This window comes from Palaemon carinicauda, chromosome 17 (assembly GCF_036898095.1).
Source record: "Palaemon carinicauda isolate YSFRI2023 chromosome 17, ASM3689809v2, whole genome shotgun sequence".
Classification (NCBI taxonomy): Eukaryota; Metazoa; Arthropoda; class Malacostraca; order Decapoda; family Palaemonidae; genus Palaemon; species Palaemon carinicauda.
In genome coordinates, this window is record NC_090741.1 from 34451531 (window position 1) to 34474695 (window position 23165).

At 35.1% G+C, this 23165-nt stretch overlaps 1 protein-coding gene across 3 annotated transcripts in view; it reads right to left on the reverse strand.

Annotated features, from left to right (window-relative positions):
- Window positions 1-23165, reverse strand: part of Exn (Ephexin) — a 222187-nt gene that overhangs the window by 136678 nt on the left and 62344 nt on the right. For 2 of the 3 annotated variants that reach the window (XM_068390826.1, XM_068390828.1), the window contains exons 1-4: window positions 19078-19211; window positions 3861-9095; window positions 3383-3517; window positions 1034-1241 (exon numbers count right to left, since the gene is read on the reverse strand). In XM_068390826.1, the coding sequence (XP_068246927.1) occupies window positions 1034-1241; window positions 3383-3517; window positions 3861-9095; window positions 19078-19102 (5603 nt within the window). In that variant the 5' untranslated portion in view covers window positions 19103-19211. Of the gene's footprint in view, window positions 1-1033; window positions 1242-3382; window positions 3518-3860; window positions 9096-19077; window positions 19212-23165 lie in introns of those variants that run through there. The other variant, XM_068390827.1, reaches the window with a different exon arrangement.

Here is a 23165-nt window from a genome sequence, read left to right on the forward strand (position 1 = left end):
GATGTTGATATATATATATATATATATATATATATATATATATATATATATATATATATATATATATATATGGGTAAATATCAACACAACATCGTGTTCAAATAGAAATAAATTTCTACCTCATACTTGGGATCGAACGCTAGCCCTTTCTAATGAAAGGCCAGGTCGAAACCAACCATGCCACGAGAGGCCATAAAAGGAAATCCGAACCTGACGCTAATCTAGCTGTCCGAGGATTTACCTGGCGAGACATCAGTCTCTTACCAGCGAGTTTTACCCGATTTCCCCGGCCCACCACGTGACACAATTGGTAGTAATTCATTCAAATTACCCCTAATGAGTCAATATGGGTAAATATCAACACAACATCGTGTTCAAATAGAAATAAATTTCTACCTCATACTTGGGATCGAACGCTAGCCCCTTCTAGTGAAAGGCCAGGTCGAAACCAACCATGCCATGAGGCCATATATATATATATATATATATATATATATATATATATATATATATATATATATATATATATATATACTATAATCTCTATTTTGGTATGAAAGCCTCAACCAATCCATTACCCCTTCTCAATTCTAACTCCTACCCACCACCTTATTTGATCAGGTTCCAAGTACATAGTTCCCAGCTTAGAGCCCATATAACACCAAAACCTGCCAGCACATATGCCTCTCTAATCTCAAAGGATCAAAGTCTGGGCCTTGCAATCTTATCTAGTAAATTATTCCTGAAAACCGTTAAGAGAGATTACTCAAGCCTATTACGAGATGGGCCTAATTTATGGTGCTGGAGCCAAGGATTACATTTGGGACCCAGGTGGAATTGGGGTAAAGGACTGCAAGTTTATTATGAGGTGAAGTTCAAAGAGGTTGGACCAAATGAAAGAAGAAAGGAAGTGGGAACGGAGATATCGTGGAAGATTAAAAAGTGGGTGCTGCTAATTGCCATCAGCTTCAATAGAACATCAACCAAAAGCCTACTTGTGGAAATATTAAAGAAATTCAAAATAGAAACTTACAGAGGTATCTGGGTTACGATGCTGATAGGAGGCCCAGTGCTGGTGTCCGTCTCCGTATCGCTGACATCCATCCACTCATCGGACGTCTCACTTTTCCCCTCTGTGGGGGAGAGGGACGGTGAGGGGGCACGATCTCCTCCTCCACTTGAGAGATTTCCCTCACACCCAACTCCTTGACAGAAGCCGAGAGGCGGAGGGACGACTGATCCTGGAGCGAAGATAAAATCAACAGATTTGAAACAAAAACGTTAGATGGTAACTCTACATTTTTTATTCCTAGTAAAATTAAGCCTTAGTCTTTCGATAGAACTTATTTCATTCTGATATTCCATAAGAAGTATTTATAAATGTTATTTGCTTTTCATTTTTATATTTATTAATTTTTGGATGTAACCCTTCATATCTAACGATGTTTTCTATGTATCCTTTCTATCATGAGGATTCTTGCAACTAAGTATGTAAATTAAATTCCTTTCATATGATCAACTCTCTACATAAAGGGATGATCCATCTAGGCTCCGTCATTAGCATTAGTTATTTTTCTAAATCAAGTTCCTTTTTTACGATCAACTCTCTACAGAAAGGGAGGATCCATCTAGGCTCCGACAACGTCAAACTTACCCCCATATATTTGTTTGCTCCAGTTCAATAATAACAATGCTTATACAGTGGTAATAAATTCGATACACAATACCTTACCCATTTAAGGTACATGATAAACATTTTATTTAAGGTTGTATCATGTCCTAGCTTTTGATTAATCTTTACAGAAACCCATATGATACCCCAGAACACAACTTAAAGGTAATTTTTTTTTTTTGGGGGGGGGGGCGGTCGCAACCCTGATACTTTAAAGGTATCACGTGAGACACTGAGAACAAAAATTCTATAAGTAAAGAATATAAATTTTGCTAACATATTTTAATCTGTCTATTTACTATTTGAAACCTGCATTTCCTGTGAGAGTAACTACATTTCAATAGTTCATTAAGAAGTGGAGTAAAGATTTGTTGCACAAACCAATATTTAGTAAAATTTTCATAATTCTCATAACTCTTCCTTGTAAATGTTAGCTCTGAATACAGCTTCTATAGTAAATCTACCTTCATTAAATCTATACTGTAAAATTGAATGCAAAATTGGCAACGTTAAAAAGCCTAAAAGGCCCTATGAAATCAAGCCAAGTACTCCTGATATGGATAAAGCCGTAGCCATGTCTGTCAACCATCTTCTTATAATCAGCTGTACTTATCATGCTTTCAGAATGAGTCTTATTACCTCCATTTTGACTAAGATCGTTGGAATCATTTTATATTTGAACTCTATCCAGCAACTGAAAATGAAAAAAGAAATACAATTTCGAGGCAATGGACACCCAAAAGATCTTTGCAATGATTTAAAGATCATATAACCTGAGTGTTGCAATCTATTTTATTATATATTCAATGATTTTCCATGTTTCTTTGAATTACTTCAGTCTGATGATGAGGTTATTAACCTTAAAAGCTTTTGAAATAAGGTCATAAGCTGATGATTTCAGTTTTAAGGTAACATGCCTACCTAATAAAATGCTGAGCACTGAAAAAACTTGCCGTGTTTAACGTTTGTTCTCTGTAGACCCAATTTCATAGTAGTGCTACATCAGCCTCATAGCATCTCAAATCCGAGTAAATTTTGCTCGATGCAGCGAACATGGCGGCTGCTAGGGTTTTAAGGACGTGAACTTCATGTAAACAGATAGCTCTATTTTATCATACTTGGAATCATCTACAAACTATACTACAACGTCCTTTTACACTATTGTTTACAGTTTTCCTTGTGTCTTCCCTTTTATGTACTGATGTGCTTCACAGTCTGTCAACTGCAGCTAACAGTTAGAGTGCTGACCTATGATTCTGACTCATTTCGAAGGCCAGAGGGTGACGATTTATGGACACTTGTTTGAATAGAACATACACAGATATCAATATCCTTTGCTTTCAGGGCTCATGTCTTATTCTTTAAGTTTCTAATACCAAATAGGGATTTTAAATCCTTTCTATATTCATTGAGCTTATATTCCTTACCTTCATATAATCTTCTTTTCTGAACACTTTGGATCTTTAATAATAATAGTAATATAAAACCATGAGAACTCATTCATACATAGAATTAGTTGGTAACAAAGGACACTCACAAAACAATAGTCAAGCCATTAGGTGATGAAAGTGAACAGCCATTCTTAATACATATCCAAAGTTTATATACCCCAAATTTGCAAAAATACAAGGAGGCAACCGTACATCAGAAATCTGATGCTGGAGTTACGATACCTTTTAGAAAGTTTTTACTTACTAATAAGATCCTTACCATATATCCTAGAATGCAAAGTAGATCCTGGAGTACTTGGAGTTGTAGGAGCAGTTGGAGACATGGCTTCAAGACCCCCTCCTATTCTAGTCAATTTGTAAGAAAACACTTCATGCACTCCATCTTCACTTTCATCTGTGGGAAAAGAACCATGGTTAATGACACAGAAATTATAACTCTTACAGAATACTGTGGCTATGGTTTAACTTTGGCAATGCACAATGAGTAAGAATACAGTGTCTTTGGTTAGTTTAGGTATGTAAAGGCATGATATCCTAAGTTGGGCTGGGAGCAAGGTGAGGTTCTAATTCTTACTAGTTATGGTGTGAGGGTAAAGATTTATCATAACTATTACTAAAGACTAATATTATCTCATTAGAGAGTATTTTTCCCTAAATAGTATGAGCTCTATAAGTATTAAATGTATTCTTTGGTTGCAAATTCAAATAATATATGAAATAGAAAACTGCTATGGTACCTTCACTGCCATCTGATGACTCATTGTTGCAATCATCTCTGGCCTCTTTGGTATTTTGTAGGGTAGAAACAGTAGGCGTAGCAGCTGGTGTCGAGCTATCAGTTTCGGGAACCTCTTCAATGCTACTAACACCAGGTCTACCTTGGGGAGACACACCAGGAGGGTAAACTGGCTCATAAGAGTGAGAATTCTGGGAAGCATTGTACATGGAAATCTCATCATACATGTAACTGATGGAATCCAGTTGATCTTCTCGTACCACGGCTAGTTGAGCAGTGACAATGCCGCCATCACAGTCATCGTACTGACTGGAGTCTGATCGGGGAGGGTTAACTGGATCGTATCCCTCGGAGGGAGGCTTTATTGTGTCATAACCAGTTGAAGACGATGTACCGATGTCATCGTAGCCACAGGAAGAAGGGGCGCTGATGTCATCGTAACTCACAGCACTAACAGCTCCGATATCATCATAGGCAATGGTTTGAGTATCTTCAGAGGTAGGCTGCAATTCAGCATAATTATGTCCATCAGCTCCATCCCTTGATTTATTTGATGGTGATATTTTCCCATACCTATTGGTTTTCCCATAAGTCTTCACACCTATTAATCTAGTGAATGGTGACCTTTCACATTCTGATTCTTCTGAAATGGGTTCTGTTTTAGAAGTTTCTGTGACAGCGGGAGTTGGAGGTACTCCATCACTCCAAAGGAATGAGTTATTTGGCTTGATGCCTCGACCCTCTAGTTTCTCACGGTTTCGATGCAGCTTCTCCATGTTTGGCGAATAGAGATTTTCATAAATATTTTCAGTTTCATTGCTACTGTCACTGTCCCCATTACAGTGATCGTCCGAATCTTTCGACATGAGGGATGCTTCTAAAGAATCTCTATCTTTCTCAGACTCAATAGGTGGATCAGGAATAGGTGTATTTGGGGGAGGTGGCAATGGTGTAGCTGATGATGGAGGTGAAGGAATGGGAGTCTTTGGGGGTGGTGGTAATGTTTTGGACTTCATGTTTATTTTTGGAGTCAATGGCTTGTCGTATAGGCTCTCGGTATCAAAGGTAAAAACTAGATTTTCATTTTTATTTCTATTCAAAAATGGTAAAGTGCAGGTGGAATTTTCTTTGACAGAAGCTGCTGATGCAGGTGATTCTTGTTGCTTGAGAGAATCTGCTGTTTTGGGGGATGGAGAAACTTCCTGAGAATCTTTGATATCTATGGGTTCGATGGATAGTTGATCCGAAAACTTTTCCTTAATCTTCTTTCGGTCTCTGCTTCTCGACCTCGACCCTATGGTGAATTTTCCATACGTAGAGTCCTCTTTTGATTTCTCCTCCTTCTTTTTATTTTTGGTATCTTTTTTAGTATCATCTGAGTTCTTCTTCTCTTCTTCTTTCCTCTTTTCTTCCTCTTCCCTGCTCTTTTCTTTGAATCTTCTGCGTTCTTGACTCTTTTCTCTGAGTTTCTTGAAAGTAAATCTTTCATATGTTCTCCCTTCTCTCTCCTTTGCCTCTTTCTTGGGGGATTCAGCTTTTTCATCTCCTTTATTGGCATCATCTTCACATATTTCTTGTTCTTCAGTAACTTCTTGGTCTTTTTCTTCCTTCTTTTTATCTTGTCTTCTCTCCTTTGATCTACCTCGTCTGTACCATTTTTCTCTATCAGCTGATGGTGAACGATTTCTCTTTTCTTTATCTTTCTCCTCCTTTCTCTCTGCATCTTTTTCCTTGGTTTTCTTAACTGTATTCTTAACAGCAGCTTTAACCGCGCTGTAAATACGACTCTCATTTACTTTCCCAGATTTCTTAGATTTTGCCTCTGAACAGACCGAGCTAACTTCAGAATGCGTATCATCCATGCAACTGCTTGTTATAGATCTTGTATCAGGTTCTATGATTTTATCATCTAAGTCTTCCTCCGTTACTATGTTTTCTGCACCATTCCCATGTGAAGTGCATCCTAATATGTCTCCTGTACTTTTACTTCCAGACTGAACCTCTGGCTGAGATGCTGCGCCTGAATCCTTTAGAGAATTTTCTTCAGATTCTGCACCATCAACAATATTATCAACATCTTTGCCCTCTGTTTCCAGCACATCAATAATTCCCTTTTCTTCACTACTCACTACACTAACTTCGTCTATAGAATCAAGAATAGTTTCCTCAGCCTGATTCATAATATCTTCTGATGCAACAATATCTTGGAAAGCAACACCACTATCTTCACTCTTTGCAGTTTCAGTTGACTTAACAGTATCAAGTGAGGAATCTTCTTGGTCTTGACTACATACAGGGAAAGAAGGAACCGAAGATATAATCAAAGTTGTGTTCCCAATGCTAATGGACCCAGCACCAGAAAGAATTTCCCCTTCAGTAGATATGCCCGAGTCCATTGAATCACTCTTTGCATGCCTCTCAGGAAGAGGATAGACCTCATCAATTTCAGTGTAGTGATTGACATTTCTTTCTGATATTTTTGCTAAAATGTCTCTCAGATTACTACTGGGAGTCTGTCCTGGAGGTTTCATAATCTTTGGTATTGTAGATTCTGAGGCAGGAGACATACTCGACGATGAGGATACACCTGCTTCAGGAACTGCTGGGGCAGCTGAACTAGGCTGTGAAGTATCCCCTTCGTTATCATTACCATTAGCAGGGGAGGTAGAAGTGGATGGTACTCTGACTTTGTACTTTGTTTCATCATTTGTCTCCTGGTCGACTACATCATCTTCAGAATCATCTGTTTCTCCCTTGAATTTAGCAGAGGACAGAGCAGTCTTTATTTTCTCACAGACTTTTTCCTCGTCTGTTTTGTTGTCTCCTAACTTCTCTAACAAAATGCTACCATTTTTTCCAACAGTTTTCTTTGGTGATGGAGACCTAGAAGTTCTTGGATTGGTCTTCCTTGCAGCGGGGACACTTAGGTCTCCTCTCTTCTCTTCTCTGTTCTTTTCTTCCTTGATGCTTTTTTCGTCCATCAAACAAGCTCCTTCCTTAAACTTCTCTTTGCTTCCTGAGTAATTTCGACCCATTTTTGTTCTATTCTTGAATCTCACATTTGGTTTTGGACTTCTCGTTACTCTAGCTTCTTGAAGTGAGACATGGCTGACTGGTAACTCCGCTTTACCAAGAGGATTACCGGCTTGATTCTGTGATATCATTGTATTAAACTTATTAGTGAGAGTTGCAACGGTACTAGGTTTGATTGTGACGCTCAACCTGTACTCCGCTTTCCGAGCATTTTTCATATCAAGCCTTCCATTTTTAGAATCCTTTCTTCTAAGTTTTATTGCCTGGCTTTTAACAAAGCTGTCAGGATCTAAACCTTCTTTGAAAACCTTAGCTCGAGATGCATATGTAAAGCTGCTCCTTCTACAAACTCGTGACGGTCCTTTAAAACTCTCAGCTCTTTTCACAGGGTTGACTTTTAAGGAAGGTTCCAAATCCTTACGCCCCTTATGAGCAGCTGCTTCAATCTTCTTTACAATTGGGGCTTTTTCAGCCGGAGATTCATGGGAGTGTGAGGGCACTGTTAGCACTTTCTCACCACTATCGTCATCTACAATATCAGGTTTTGAGTGTTTTCTTTTGTTAACTTTAGCATATTCTGGTATAATTTTACCATCTATTGTTTTTAATACTGGTTTCAAACGTACCAATGTTGGTGAAGTAGGGGTCAGAGAAGGAGGGGGTGATGTTGATGGAGGACTTCTAGCAGTCTTCCGTTTCTTTTGTGATGAACGTACAGATGACCTTATCCCAGTGCGAGCAAATCTGAAGGAACCTAAATTCTTCCTAGCCAATTCAGGGGTCTTGACTACTGTGATGTTTAGTTTTGCTCTCACATTCTTGTTAGCTATGATAGTAATTGAGTCTTTATTATTATTATTAACAGATTCGACTTTTAGTTTATTTTCTATTGGCAACTCTGTTAATAGTGGTTTCCTTTCTGGACTTGTTTCTGATATGGTCTCTTCTTTCAGGCGATTGTTTAAAAGAATCTTCTTAACTCCTGATTTTGCGGTGACTTTGGATTCTGCTGTACCTTTAGATTTTTTATCCTTTTCTTTTGATGACGCTTTAGAGCTTTCTGTACTATTCAAGCTGAATTTTGAAAAAGGAGAAGTGAATGTTTTACTATTGAGGCTCCAGGTACTGCTAGTAGTTGGATTTTTTGGTACACTTGAAAAATCAATTCCTTCATATGTTAAATTAGTGACATTATTTTGAAACCTAGCCCGGGCACTATCCAATGTGCTACATCTAGTGTATGTTATAGGCATCTGTGCCGCTAGGGGCTCTTGTGTTCTACGTGAAACTGGTTCTAGCGTTCGAGAACGGAGGGCAGCTAGAGTTGAAAATGATGAGATGGATGATATCGAAGATGAACCTGAGGGTATACGATCAAAGCGGCCTGGCAAGGTTTCCACTGAACTATTTGAGCCATAACGATTGTGGAGAAAGGACTTTTGGTAATTCTGCGGCATCCTTATTGGCGTCTCGTATATGGGTGTTTGCGAGGAGTGAAGAGCTGAATATGGTGTGAAGTCTACGTCTTCATTTTCAGGAATTTCTTTAAAGGTCTCTAGAGCTCTTTCAGAGAAATCAGTTGAAATTTGTGATATGCAATCAGTAACCTCGGTGACATCACTAGTGGAAGCACATTCACTTTCAGAAAATTCTTTGGGGGATAGCGCATCTGCTTCTTTGGTAACCAATTCTGCGGCTTCAGCCTCTGGGGTCTCTGCCACCTGGGGTAATTGAGCGTCAGTTTCCTTGTTCGGAGATGCTGAAGAGAGAACATCTTTTCCAGCAGCATCCTTGTCTCCAGCCTTTTCCTTCTTTAGCTTTTCCTTTTCTTTCTCACCTTTCTTCCCATTTTTATGGCCCCGAAAGTAAGGAAGTATACTCCTCCTGGTCTTCTTGGGCTTGACACTTTCCGCAACATCCTTTCCATCGTGTGATTTCACAGGCGAGGCTGATGAGCCGTCCTTTGACTCCTCCTTCTGCTCTTCGTCTTGATTCCGCTGTAGCTTGGAGTCACTGGATATCTTAGCGAATACCTTGGAGACCCTGGGGCTCTTCTCACGACTAGAAGAGGGCATGGCGGTCCCTACAGGTGAGAGGGATGCCCTTCTTAATCTTAAAGAGGCTACAAAGTTAGGACGTACAATCTGGCGGGGGAAGGGGAGTGCCGACCGGGCCCTTATTCCCCCCCATCCATCTTCGCACCCTGAAAAAAAAGAATTGCATTAAAATCTTGTTGGGTATATGCATTCTTACACTAACATTAATTTACACACACACACATTTATATATATATATATATATATATATATATATATATATATATATATATATATATATATATATATTTAGCAAAATCTCCAATAAATTTTTAAGCAAATGTTCATAGCTGAAGGAAACTTTGATAACATCCTTTACACCAGCAAAGTTTTTCTAAGCACTCAGTTGAAATATATGATGCAGTATAACCATATATAAAATATACCTAAAACTTTAGCTTTGCCATAACTTGTCTATCATGCCCTACCATCACCTGCAAGTCCTTTTACATTAAGCTAATAAATCATACATCCAATGTTCTCAAATCTTCCATTGGAACATAACGTATAAACCATGGCCCTCCTTCTGCTTTGATTCATACAATAGTCTGTTTCCAGAGTTCCATATTGAGAAACTATCTTTTAACCCTTTTACCCCCAAGGTAAGGTTAAATTTCTAGCATATTTTGCTATATATTTTTTTTTTAATTGCTCTAACAGCCTTAATTTTTGTCATAGAGAGGTCAGGTTGGTCTCATTCTTTTGGAAAATGCCTGGAGTTTCTCATAAAGTTTTCAAAACCATGCAAAAAACATGTAAATAACAGTGTTTTGCAAGAACGTACCGGTACGTCCTTTGGGGGCGAATTAATATATCTGTTTTCTCCTCTTATCTATGACCAACCTATTCTTTGAAAGCATATAATGAATACGCTAATAACGATAACGGCAGCAATCTCCTAATTCTCTTGGAGAGGATCGGGAATCTATCAACCTCACTCCCTGGATAATAATTGTCACACAACGTAGGAATATGTGATTAATCTCAATAGGAAAAGTGGGTTAAGGCTTCATCCTGCAAATAATATTAGAAATAACACTGTGCCTCTCTCACCTGAACAGTGAAATAATTTCTGGGAAGTCAGTCACAAGTGGTCAGTCGAAGATATGGTTCGGAATGGCATGAATGAGAGATCTTACAATATACATATATATATATATATATATATATATATATATATATATATATATATATATATATATATATATATATATATATATATGCTAGCTAACATTAAGAGAGATGTATGCACACACGCATACGCACACAGATTCAACCTTTCCCATCCCCACCCACTTTCCTAAATAGCTCTCGGGGTACCCATCCTCACGAAGGTATGACTGCTCCTCCCCCCTACTCGGGGGACGAGGACACACCTTAAAAGGAAAAATACATCCTCCTAGGGAGATTTTGAGTGGTCATACGTTTTGAAATGCCGCTCGGCGTGACAGGAAAGAAATATATTTATATTCATATTTATATATATACATATATATTATATGTATATATATATATATATATATATATATATATATATATATATATATATATATATAAAAACCGGAAACTTACTCTTTATATATAACCAGCCACATGCTCTTCATTATAATAGAGAGATGGTATGGGTGAACATAAAAAAGATATATGCATATGCAATACATATTTATGTACTATACACACACATATATTACTATTAATATTATTACTAGCTACGCTACAACCCTAGTTGGAAAAGCAAGATGCTATAAGCCTAAGGGCTCCAACACGGAAAAATAGCCCAGTGAGGAAAGGAAATAAGGAAATAAATATATATGTAATGTATGTATATATATAATATATGCAGCATATATATATATATATATATATATATATATATATATATATGTGTGTGTGTGTGTGTGTGTGTGTGTGTGTACGTGTGCATGCACCATTTTGGGCCACGAAAAGTATATAAAGAGAAATAGGAGTACAACAATGCTTTTTGGGGTTTTTATGGTTGCATTTATTTATCCTTTAACCAATGACTTAAACAATAAAAGCAGAAAAGAAAAATACAAACCTTATAAATCTTCTGTCATTGTTCTCTTGCTTGAGGGTACACACAGACACACTATCCTATCGTATTTCTCTTCTCTTGTTTTTTTACTGTTTTTCATTCTATTTTAATTGTTTATTACTCTTTCGTAGTCTATTTCCTTGTTTTCTTTCCTCAATGGGGTATTTTTCCCTGTTGGAACCCATGGGTTTATAGCATCCTGCTTTTACAAGTACAGTTGTAGCTCAGCTAGTAATAATAATAATAATCTGGTGATCGCCAGACTGGGGTTCGAGTCCCGCTAAAACAAGTTAGTTCCTTTGGTCGCTGTAACCTCACCATCCGCATCCTTGAGAGCTAAGGATGGGGTGATTGGGAGATCCTATAGGTCTACCTGCTGAGTCATTGGCAGCCATTGCCTGGCCATCCATTGTCCTACCTTGGGTGTAGAAGTGGCTTGGGTGCTAATCATATACAGTATAAATATATATATATATATATATATATATATACTGTATATATATATATATATATATATATATATATATATATATATATATATTTACATACATAGTATTTGATTAGCGCCCAAGCCACTTCTACACCCAAGCTTAGGACAATGTATATATATATATATATATATATATATATATATATATATATATATATATATATAAATATATATATAAATATATATATATATATATATATATATATGTTCAGTCTCTAGGGCATTGTCCTACTTGCAAGGGCAATGTCACTGTCCCTTGTCTCTGCCATTCATTATGGCCTTTAAACCTTTAAGCCTTTAAATAATAATAATAATAATAATAATAATAATAATAATAATAATAATAATAATAATAATAATAATAATAATAATTGAAAAGACATTCCAGTGCCATCAAATCCCTTTTGCAAAGGACAATGATCTACCAAAGATCCCGTTGGGCTGCGTACCTCTTGTTTGGGTTTATGGGTGATTTTCAAGACCATTAAGTCGATGTTCTGTAGCGCTTAAACCATACTTCTGCTACCTTCCCCCACCGTCACTTCCGGTTAGATGTTAAGAACGCCATTGGTAACAGATGTAACGAGCCTGCATAATTAGAATGTTTTGATTGGGGAGGTTTAGAGGGGAGGTGGGGTGGGGGGGGGGGGGGAGAAGTACCGAAAAGTAATACACACTGTTGTGTTTTTCTTTCTGGTACTGACCAGGCTTACGCAAGTATGATTACGGGAGTTGAAAATAAATATCAAGTTTTTCATTACTCTGTTGTTGAAGACAATATGCGTGATTGTGCGTGCAAAAGTAGTATGCGCGCATGTTTTCTTAATTTATGCAGCCGAGTCTGTGCGTGTGTTCATGCAAACCTTTTTTGCATGTTACCAAAAACCTGTAGTTTTAAAAGAAATTACATTATGATTCCTTAAATGTTTTTACTCTACGCTTTCTGTACTTAGACTGGGTAACACCATTGAATTTCGGACGACAATTGTCAATAATTTCCATTGACCAATGGCAACACATTTCAGGAATCCGGCAGGAGTGGCAATGGGTCCCAAATGCATCCAAAAATAAAACGATGTAAGTGTTTAGCGCAATCTCGTTATGAAATTGCTAAAAACCTCAAGCTACCCTTGAAGCCGAAATAGAAAGCGCCAGAATGACTGACCTGAGAAAAAGTGAGATCGCGCAACATTTATCGAAATTCTAGCCATGATTTCACTCCAATCAAACCACTTTCCGCCGTATCAAGAGGCCAATCTAGATCTTTCACAAGGTCGTTCAATAACTCTCTCTTTCTATTAGCTTCTCCAACTTCAGTATAAATTTAAATTTAAAGTTGTCTTGTTTCAGTTTCAGTTCCATCAGAATAGATACTCACCAGAACGTCAGCCGGTCAAGCCCACCTCCCCACTGTGGTGCCCAACCACAGCTGTAGCCTCCCCAGTAAACAGCTTAGACTCACGGTCCCGGACTGCGATCGACCCGCTGCCATGAGAATGCGAGGCAAACAAGTTGCCGCTGAACTAGCCAGTATAGAGTCTATGGAATTTGATCCGTATGGGGACGGTGCTGGGGGTGGGGAGGCCCCTAGCAAGAGGGAAAAATTCCGAAGTAGAACTAAAATTTTTAAACTGAAAAAAGGCTTGAAAGAAGATAGAAACAAGGAAGAAGGTGGAACGGAGATAAGGTAGAAGGTAAAGAAGTGGGAGTAGCTATAGGCCAGAGGGAAGATGCAAGGACCATAATAACCATTTAGTAGTGCTTACAGTGCGACACTTGAGATCCTCTACCCTACTATGATTCTTATGAATGCTATTAAGGTCTTGACACACAGGCTTCAGTGACCTTCCACTGAATCTTGCAAGCAACAACCACGCCCATTTTGGTTAGCTATTTTGCTTCATTTTTCTTTCATTTTTTATTAGGAAATACACATTTACATATTTACAATTCTTACAATTTATAATATTATATACATCATAGTATATTTACATGAATAACTTTTTATTTAACCTATACTGTATTTGCTATTGCAATTTTTACTATTTATCTTTTTTCGTGGTCCACAACACCTCGCATTTGGTTCCTCTGACATAGTGCAAGTTTCTTGATTTTTTGAAGCACCAAAAACCAATTCCTTTCCCTTCATTTCATTCGCTGTTTATTCAATAATGTCTTTATTAATTCACCATCCTTTTATCTATTGTTTTTTTATTCTTTGCAAGTTATTGGCTTTATGGTTTGTTGAATATGAATGTCTGTCCTTTTAAAGTTTGAAGGACACTCATGAAAGGCAGAGGCAAGGGACAGTGACATTGACCTATCAAACAGGACAATGCCCTAGAGACTGACCATACATACATAGGATCAGCGCCCAAGCTCCTTCTCCATTCAAGCTAGGACCAGGAAGGGCCAGGCAATAGCTGCTGATGGCTCAGTGGGTAGACCTATGGGCTCCCCCAAAACCCCCCTTCCTTAGCTCAGAAGGATGGTGAGGTTGCAGTGACCAAAGAAACTAACAAGCTTTAGCGGGCAAGGAAGTTACCAATTACGTCACCACAACCCAAATTGCATTATAATAACAACAGAAACAATAATAATTAATGATAATGATAATAATAATGACAATGATTACATGATTTATAAAGTGGTTATAAATTCTGATTAAATAATTAGCATTTAGTATTTCACTGAAGTTGAAATAGTTATAACTATTACATTGCCATCATAAGCTCTCTCTCTCTCTCTCTCTCTCTCTCTCTCTCTCTCTCTCTCTCTCTCTCTCGGGACACGACTTTCTTGAACGTCCTATAAAAAACAGCTTAATCTCTTACTCATCAAGTGTCGTGTAAAAAAAAAGAGCTTAATCTCTTACTGAACGAGTGCCGTGTAAAAAAGAAAAAGCTTAATCTATACTCGTGTAAAAAAGAGCTTAATCTTTTACTCAACGAATGGAATTTCGTGTGAAAAAAAGCTTAATCTCTTACTCCACGAGTGTCGTGAAAAAAAAAAGAACTAAATTCTTACTCAACAAGTGTCAGGTGTCGTGTAAAAAAACGCTTAATATCTTAGTCAACGATTGTCGTGTGAAAAAAGCTCAATCTCTTAGTCAACGATTGTCATGTAAAAAAAAAAAAAAAAAAACAGCTTAATTTCTTACTCACTGGGTGTCGTGTAAAAAAAAAAACAGCTTAATCTCTTACTCAACGAGTGTCTTATAAAAACAGCTTAATCTCTTACTCCACGAGTGTCGAGTAAAAAAGAGCTTAATCTCTCAGTCAACGAGTATCGTAAAAAAAAAAAAGCTTAATCTCTTACTCAATGAGTTTCATGTAAATAAAAAAGCTTAGCTCTTACTCAATGAGTTTCATGTAAATAAAAAAGCTTAGCTCTTACTCAATGAGTTTCATGTAAAAAAAAGTTTAATCTCTTACTCAATGAGTTTCATGTAAAAATAAAAAAAGCTTAATCTCTTGCTCAATGAGTTTCATGTAAAAAAAAAAAAAAACAGCTTAATCTCCTACTCCACGAGTGCCTTGTAAAAAAAGGCTTGATTTCTTATCCAACAAGTGTCGTTTAAAGAAAAGCTTAATCTCTTTATCCACAACTGTCGTGTAAAACAAATCTTAATCTCCTATTCAACGAGTGTCGAGTAAAATACCAGCTTAAGCTCTTTCCCTACGACTGTCGTGTACGGTATACAGATTTGCATACTGGCACACGGTAGCCGTGTAAATAACACGATCTTAAAACATTATTCAGCTGATATAAAAACAAAACTTGCACCGCCTACTTTTTAATATAATTCCAGTTTCTACACCCACGATCGCTTAACTGGAATTCTTAAGAGAATCAAATATTAAACTTCACATAAATACTCAAGATTTTGATTAGCGACAATGTGCTTCCGGTCAGCAACTGTAGAATAGATCTGTAGATCTATTTTAATGTTTTTACTGTTCTTAAGATACTTTATTTGAATTTTTCATTACTTGATATATAGTTTGTTTATTTCCTTATTTCCTTTCCTCGCTGGGCTATTTCCTCCCTTTTGGAGCCCTTGGGATTATAGCATCCTGCTTTTCCAAAAAGGGTTGGTGATTAGCTAGTAGTAGTAGTAGTAGTAGTGGTAGTAGTAGTAGTAGTAGTAGTAGTAATAATAATAATAATAATAATAATAATAATTTACAGTCATCAAATAAATGTCTGAAAATTGATTTAACAAACAACCGAATGCAAATACATTTAAAAACAGTAGTGATGTAATTAAGTTATTTATAACAAAAACACATAAACAAATACTTCAAATAAACAATGAGTTTCCGCCTCCCCAATATAAAAAATCCAAATTTGTGGAATTTCAAGAAGTCGCCTTAAGGTCAACTGGATGTCTTGTTTTAACGGTATTCTGATAAGGCCTTATAAAGGACAGGTATTTAAAGGACCCATGTCAAAGCATTTGCATATAAATATGTATATACAAAAACACATCTATATAGACATACATATATATATATATATACATATATATATATATATATATATATATATATAAATATATATATACATATATATATATATATATATATATATATATATATATATATATATATATATATATATATATAAAATCATCATCATTGTCATCATCATCCGTTACTAGTCCGCTGTAGAAAAATAGCCTCAAAAATGTCCTTCAACATGCGTCTGCTTTTTTAATTTGTCATTACATCGTCTTCTCTTCCTTCCCTTGTTTCTTTTACAATCTCAAGGGACCTATTCTGTTAATTTTAATGCCCACCTAGTGTTTGTCATTCTCATTATAAGTTGTAAGAATATCCTCCACTTTACTTTGATCTCGTTACACACACACACACACACACCCTCTCACATACACACACACACACCCATCACACACACATAATATATATATATATATATATATATATATATATATATATATATACACGCACACACACACACACATATATATATATATATATATATATATATATATATATATAAATATTACTAGCTAAGCTACAACCCTAGTTAGAAAAGCAGGATGCTACTAGCCCAAGGGCTTTAACAGGGAAAATCCCACAGTGAGGAAAGGGAATAAGGAAATAAATAAACTATATAAGAGAAGTAATGGGAAACATGTAGAATATAAAATAGAGCTGCCATATATGAGCTATGAAGAGGGACTTGTGTTAACCTGTTCATCATAAATTCATTCGCTGCAAGTTTGAACTCATGAAGTTCCACCAATTCAACTACACGATTAGGAAGATTATTCCACAATCTGGTGATAGCTGGAATCAAACTTCTAGAATACTGTGCAGTGTTGATCCTTATGATGGAGAAGGCAAGACTTCTAGAATTAAATGCACACCTATAGTCCATTTCTTTTAGCGCTGCATATTTGCACCGACTCGCGGTGGTGCTCTTTTAGCTCGGAAAAGTTCCTGATCGCTGATTGGTTGGACAAGATAATTCTTACCAATCAGCGACCAGGAAACTTTTCCGAGCTAAAAGGGCACCGTTGCGAGTCGGTGCAAATATGCATCGCTAAAAGAAATGGACTATAGTGCCCTGAGTGGGAAGATCTGGATGCAAAGGATGGTCAGAGTTATGAAAAATCTTATGCAACATGTATAACTTACTAATTGAACGATGGGGCCAAAGATTAATATCTAAAACTGGAGTAAGAAATTTAATAGACCGAGAGTTCCTGTCCAAAAAATTAAGATGAGATTCAGCAGCTGAAGACCAGAAAGGAGAACAATACTCGAAACCAGGTAGAATGAGTTTTGTTACGGTTCAGTTTCATGCTCCATAATTTGCACTGTGCACTATTTTTGTTAAATCTCTATAAAAGATTCAGTAACCCAAGCTCTACATTCGTGAGATGGAATTGATGCAAAAAGAGTAGCATCACCTGCATATATATATATATATATATATATATATATATATATATATATATATATATACTGTATATATATATATCAAAATATATACAGTATATATATATATATATATGTACATACACATATATATATGTATATATTAATATATATATATATATATATATATATATATATATATATATATATATATTAATGTATATATATATATATATATATATATATATATATATATATATGAGTGTGTGTATGCATATATTTCTACATCTAAAGGCTATACGTGTTTGTTTATATATATATATATATATATATATATATATATATATATATATATAGAGTATATATATATATATATATATATATATATATATATATATATCACCATGCACCGTATACTCCTTAAATAAGTTGGCGCTATAAGTGCTCAGCCTTCTGCAATATTAGAAATTCATTAGGTGTGAGGTTGCTAGACCCACGATCTTATCCTTGACTCCTGTAAATTAAGGTACCTATTTAAAGCTAGGTGGATTTATGAGTATTAGACAGGGTTGAACGTGGTCAGAAACTCAAAGCCTACCATTCTGTCCAGAGCTCAACAAGGGTCTCAGGTCATGTTGCAATGAATTCTATCAACCCCTGAGAAGGAATTTATGTTGTGTCCAAAAAGTGGGAGTTTCCGACTAAGCTACATTGATTCTTTAGGCTACTGTGGAAAGTGGTTTCATAAGTCTTAAGAGATGAGATTTCTGGCTCCACGCCCCGTTTCTTAACTTTAGCTGCTGGATCCATTCTCTGTTTGGACAACAGCACGGGATTGAACCACAGACCTTACTTATGTGAAACGGTGCTCTACCATCGACCCATAACTATACTGCAGGCATAAAGATAATCCAACATCTCATTTCTCTTCTCTTATTTTTCGAGGTTCTAATGGTTTGTATATGAAAGATCTAATTTAATCCTGTTACTTTTTTTTAAATGTTCCATTTTGATTGTTCATTACTTCTCTTGTCGTTTATTTATTTTCTTGTTTCCTTTCCTCACTGGGCTATTTTCCCTGTTGGACCCTTTGTGCTTATATCATCTTGCTTTTCCAATTAGTGTTATAGCCTAGCTAATAATAATAATAATAATAATAATAATAATAATAATAATAATAATAATAATGATGATGATGATGATGATGATGATGATGCCAGAATAAAATACAAGTTTTAAGATACATTTGGAAAAAAAAAAATCCACCACCTCATTCTTCACCATCAACCAATTGAAATCCCTCTTATCTACACACTGCTGAAAATCTTAAGCGGAAATTCTCCGTAAAAATATAGTTCTCAGCCGTATTTCAGAAAAATACAGGCGACCGTAATTTTTACCCTACTTTGTTATAATCCTTTACGGGTTGGCGTTAATATATCCATTCTTAAATCGGTAAATGTCTGGCAACATTTATTCTAGAATTGTTAAAGTGTTTTCGGCAAATTTTAAACAGTGCAGAAGACGACAAAATACCATTTCAGAAGAGAACTTCCATATCTTAAAACTCAAAAACATCATAGAAGACCAATCAAAGATACTTCAATGTAAACCTATAAAATATCATTACAAACCTCCAGAGATAATCGAGAGCCACATGTTTACGTATTAGCCAAAACACAGGTGTCCTCGCCACGCATGGCTCCCTTAAATGGCTCCCAGGCAAAGCAAAACACAGGTGTTTCGTGAGACCACTTCCACACGCCACTCGGGCCAAGAAAAGACTGAATGGAGCGGTGTTGCATCCGTGACTCCTCCCACAAGTTGATGGGAGGGGGGGGGGGGGGAGGGGGTTTATTGTCTTCACAACGAAGGAAAGGTAGTAAATAGAGATGAAGTATTTAACTCTGGGGATTTTAATCTTTTCTAAAAAAAAAATTATTTATAAATTTATATAAAGACATATACAGAATATACATATATAAGTATGCTTTGTATGTGCATGAGTATATATATATATATATATATATATATATATATATATATATATACATATCTATATAAATATTATATATATACTGTATATATACATATATTTGTATATATATATATATATATATATATATATATATATTATATATATATATACTGTATATATACTGTACATATATTTGTATATATATATATATATATATATATATATATATATATATACATATACATATATATATATATATATATATATATAAATTTATATACAAATATATGTACAGTATATATACAGTATATATATATAATATATATATATATATATATATATATATATATATATATATATATATACAAATATATGTATATATACAGTATATATATAATATTTATATAAATATGTATACATATATACATGTATATATATATATATATATATATATATATATATACTGTATATATATACTGTATATTTGAGTGTGCGAATGTGTTTGTGTATATCTGCAAAAACAAGCAACCAAGTAAAGCAGACAGCTTTATTTCAAATATACCATAAGTACTGAATATAGTAACTTGAAAAATCACATACATCCAAGACAGTTAATGACCCAAAGTCACATTTCTCATAATGAAATAATATCCCTTTTTTATTCCCTTTCAGTGGAGGTAACAACAGAAACTGATAGGATGGGGATAATATCAATACTCCTATGCCCTGATCCTAGCCCGCTAACCACCCGAATCCTTTCTGGAAATGGTCCTGAAAGATATCTTTCCTGGGTGGAATCAACCTAAATTCTATTACTAACTCACTGACAAGTCGAGGTTGATGAACCACCAAGCAGCAGTGAACATCACTGACATAACAAAATCAGTGTTAGCTTTTACAGTGATAGAAATAAGGGGAGTGAAAAGAATGGGGTTTAACCCCGACCTAAGGTAGGAATCAATTCTCAAAAGAGTTCCAATGGATGAGACCATCTGAGGTCCATATATATATACAGTATATATATATATATATATATATATATATATATATATATATATATATATATATATATATATATATATATGTATATATATATATATATAACCCTAATTGGAAAAGCAAAATGCTATACCCATAAGGACCCCAAACATGGAAAGTAACCCAGTGAGGAAAGGAAATAAGGAAATAATAAACTACAAGAGAAGGAATATAAAATTAAAATTAAATATCTTAAAATCTGTAACATTATTATAATACTTTGATATAAAAAGATATAAAAAACTTAACAAAACAAGAGGGGAGGGAGAGAAATAAGATAGAATAGTGAGCCCGAGTGTACCATCAAGTAAGAGAACTCTAATCTAAGACAGTGAAAGACAATGATACAGAGTCTATGACACTACCCAAGATTAGAGAACAACGGTTTGATTTGGGGTGTGTAGGTATGTATATCATATGTAAGCATATATATATATATATATATATATATATATATATATATATATATATATATATATATATATACATAATGTGTGTGTGTGTATGTGTGTACGTAGAAGACTAAGAAATGTAAACAAACTGACAGGACATTTAAATTACCTGACGGATTAGCTACGCAGGCAGAAATTTTATCATTTTATGCTAAGTCAGATGAATTATTTGCTGTTATCAGGTCATCTGACTTCAAGATTCAGTGCTTTCTTTTGATGAATCATAATTTGCTAGGTGAATCATACTAAGAGAGAGAGAGAGAGAGAGAGAGGAGAGAGAGAGAGAGAGAGAGAGAGAGAGAGAGAGACTTGATGAAGGGCTTTAAACTACAAAAAATATTAAAAGACAGTTACATGTATTTTGACAGGTCATTTGACACTTATTCTCTCTCTCTCTCTCTCTCTCTCTCTCTCTCTCTCTCTCTCTCTCTCTCTCTCTCTCTCTCTCTCTCGTGGCTAGTTTTTCACAATTTATTTCTAAGGACAATAGTTATCCTAAATTTCAGGAAATGTCCTGTGTCAATGACTTTCGATGTCATGATGCCAGAGAACTTCAAATCAGTCAATTAATAAGAAAATATCTTTCCAAACCAAAACATTTTACTATCATTGAAAAACAATTCAGGATTATATTTTCATTTAGCAATATTAATCAAAAACCAATCCTGACAAAAAGAATTATAAAATGTTCTTCCCATCAAACATTTTCAATGAAAAATAAACCTAAATCATGTTTATCAAAATGATTTGAAACATAAATCATTTTCAATAACAAACAAACCCAAGTCGTGTTTATCAAATGATTTAAAACTCAAAGAAGAACAATATTCCTAAATCAAATATCCCACAAAAATAAAAATAAAGAAGGCCCTCGTTGTTGCCAGAAGAAGAAACTAGTCAAACTGGACTAGATTTGAAGCTCTTAAACAAAAGTGGATATTATATGCTAATCAGGTATTTTTGTTTATCTTAGACCGAGTGATACCGGAAGGGTACAACTTCCGGTGCCCTTCCGGTTCTCAAAAAGTCTTCAACGGATGAGAATATTTTCCTCTTGATCCTGGCTCTCGAACTATGATGCGACAGGGAGACTTCAAATAGAATGTTCTTTGACGGTTATTATAATATCAATCATTTCGAAAAACATATGGTTTGGATGTATAAGAAATTTTGCGGTGTGGACTGGCATAGGAAGACCATGAACAGATGCGAATGGGTGGGCATGTCTGAGGCCTTTGTTCTGCAGTGGACTAGTAATGGCTGATGATGATGATGATTATGATATATATATATATATATATATATATATATATATATATATATATATATATATATATATATATTATATATAAATACACCCCTGGCTTCAAAGTTGATATTGCATGATATCGCTAAAAGTAATAGCTAGTATATCATAAGGTGTATAATAAACACACATACACAAAAACACACATAAACATACACACATATATGTGTATGTATATGTATATATATATATATATATATATATATATATATATGTGTGTGTGTGTGTGTGTGTGTATTATTATTATCATTACAAGCTAAGCTACATCCCTAGTTGGAAAAGCAGGATGCTATAAGCCCAAGGGCTCCAACACGGAAAAATAACCCAGTGGGGAAAAGGAAACAAGGAAATAAATAAACTACAAGTGAAGCAATGAACAATCAAAATAGAATATTTTAAGAACAGTAACAACATTAAATTAGATATTCTATATATAAACTATAAAAACCTTAAATAAAAAAAAAGAAGAAAAACAAAATAGAATAGTATGTCCGAATGTACCCTCATTGCATTAACAAAGATGAACAAATAAACAAAATAAACAAGTAAACAAAGAATCCAGATCAGCCACCAACAGCCTGAGGAAAAGTGAAGACAGCGTAGACAGGCGTCAGTCCAGTTGACACGTAGAGACCGGGTGAAAATTTGCGAGTGTGTGTGTTTTTTTTTTTTTTTTTTTTTTTTTTTTTTTTTTTTTTTTTTGGTGAGCTGGGAAGCCTACGGCCAATTTTGCGGTGATGTGGGACCCTTATTTTAGAAATGGATGAAGAGTGGGTTGATAATGATGATGTACGAAGGGGTTTATGATTGCGACAGAGAGAGAGAGAGAGAGAGAGAGAGAGAGGAGAGAGAGAGAGAGAGAGAGAGGAAAGCAATAATAACAATTATGAAAATGTAACGATTTTCATAATAATGAAAATAACTGCCAGGAAATAAAGAATACAAAAG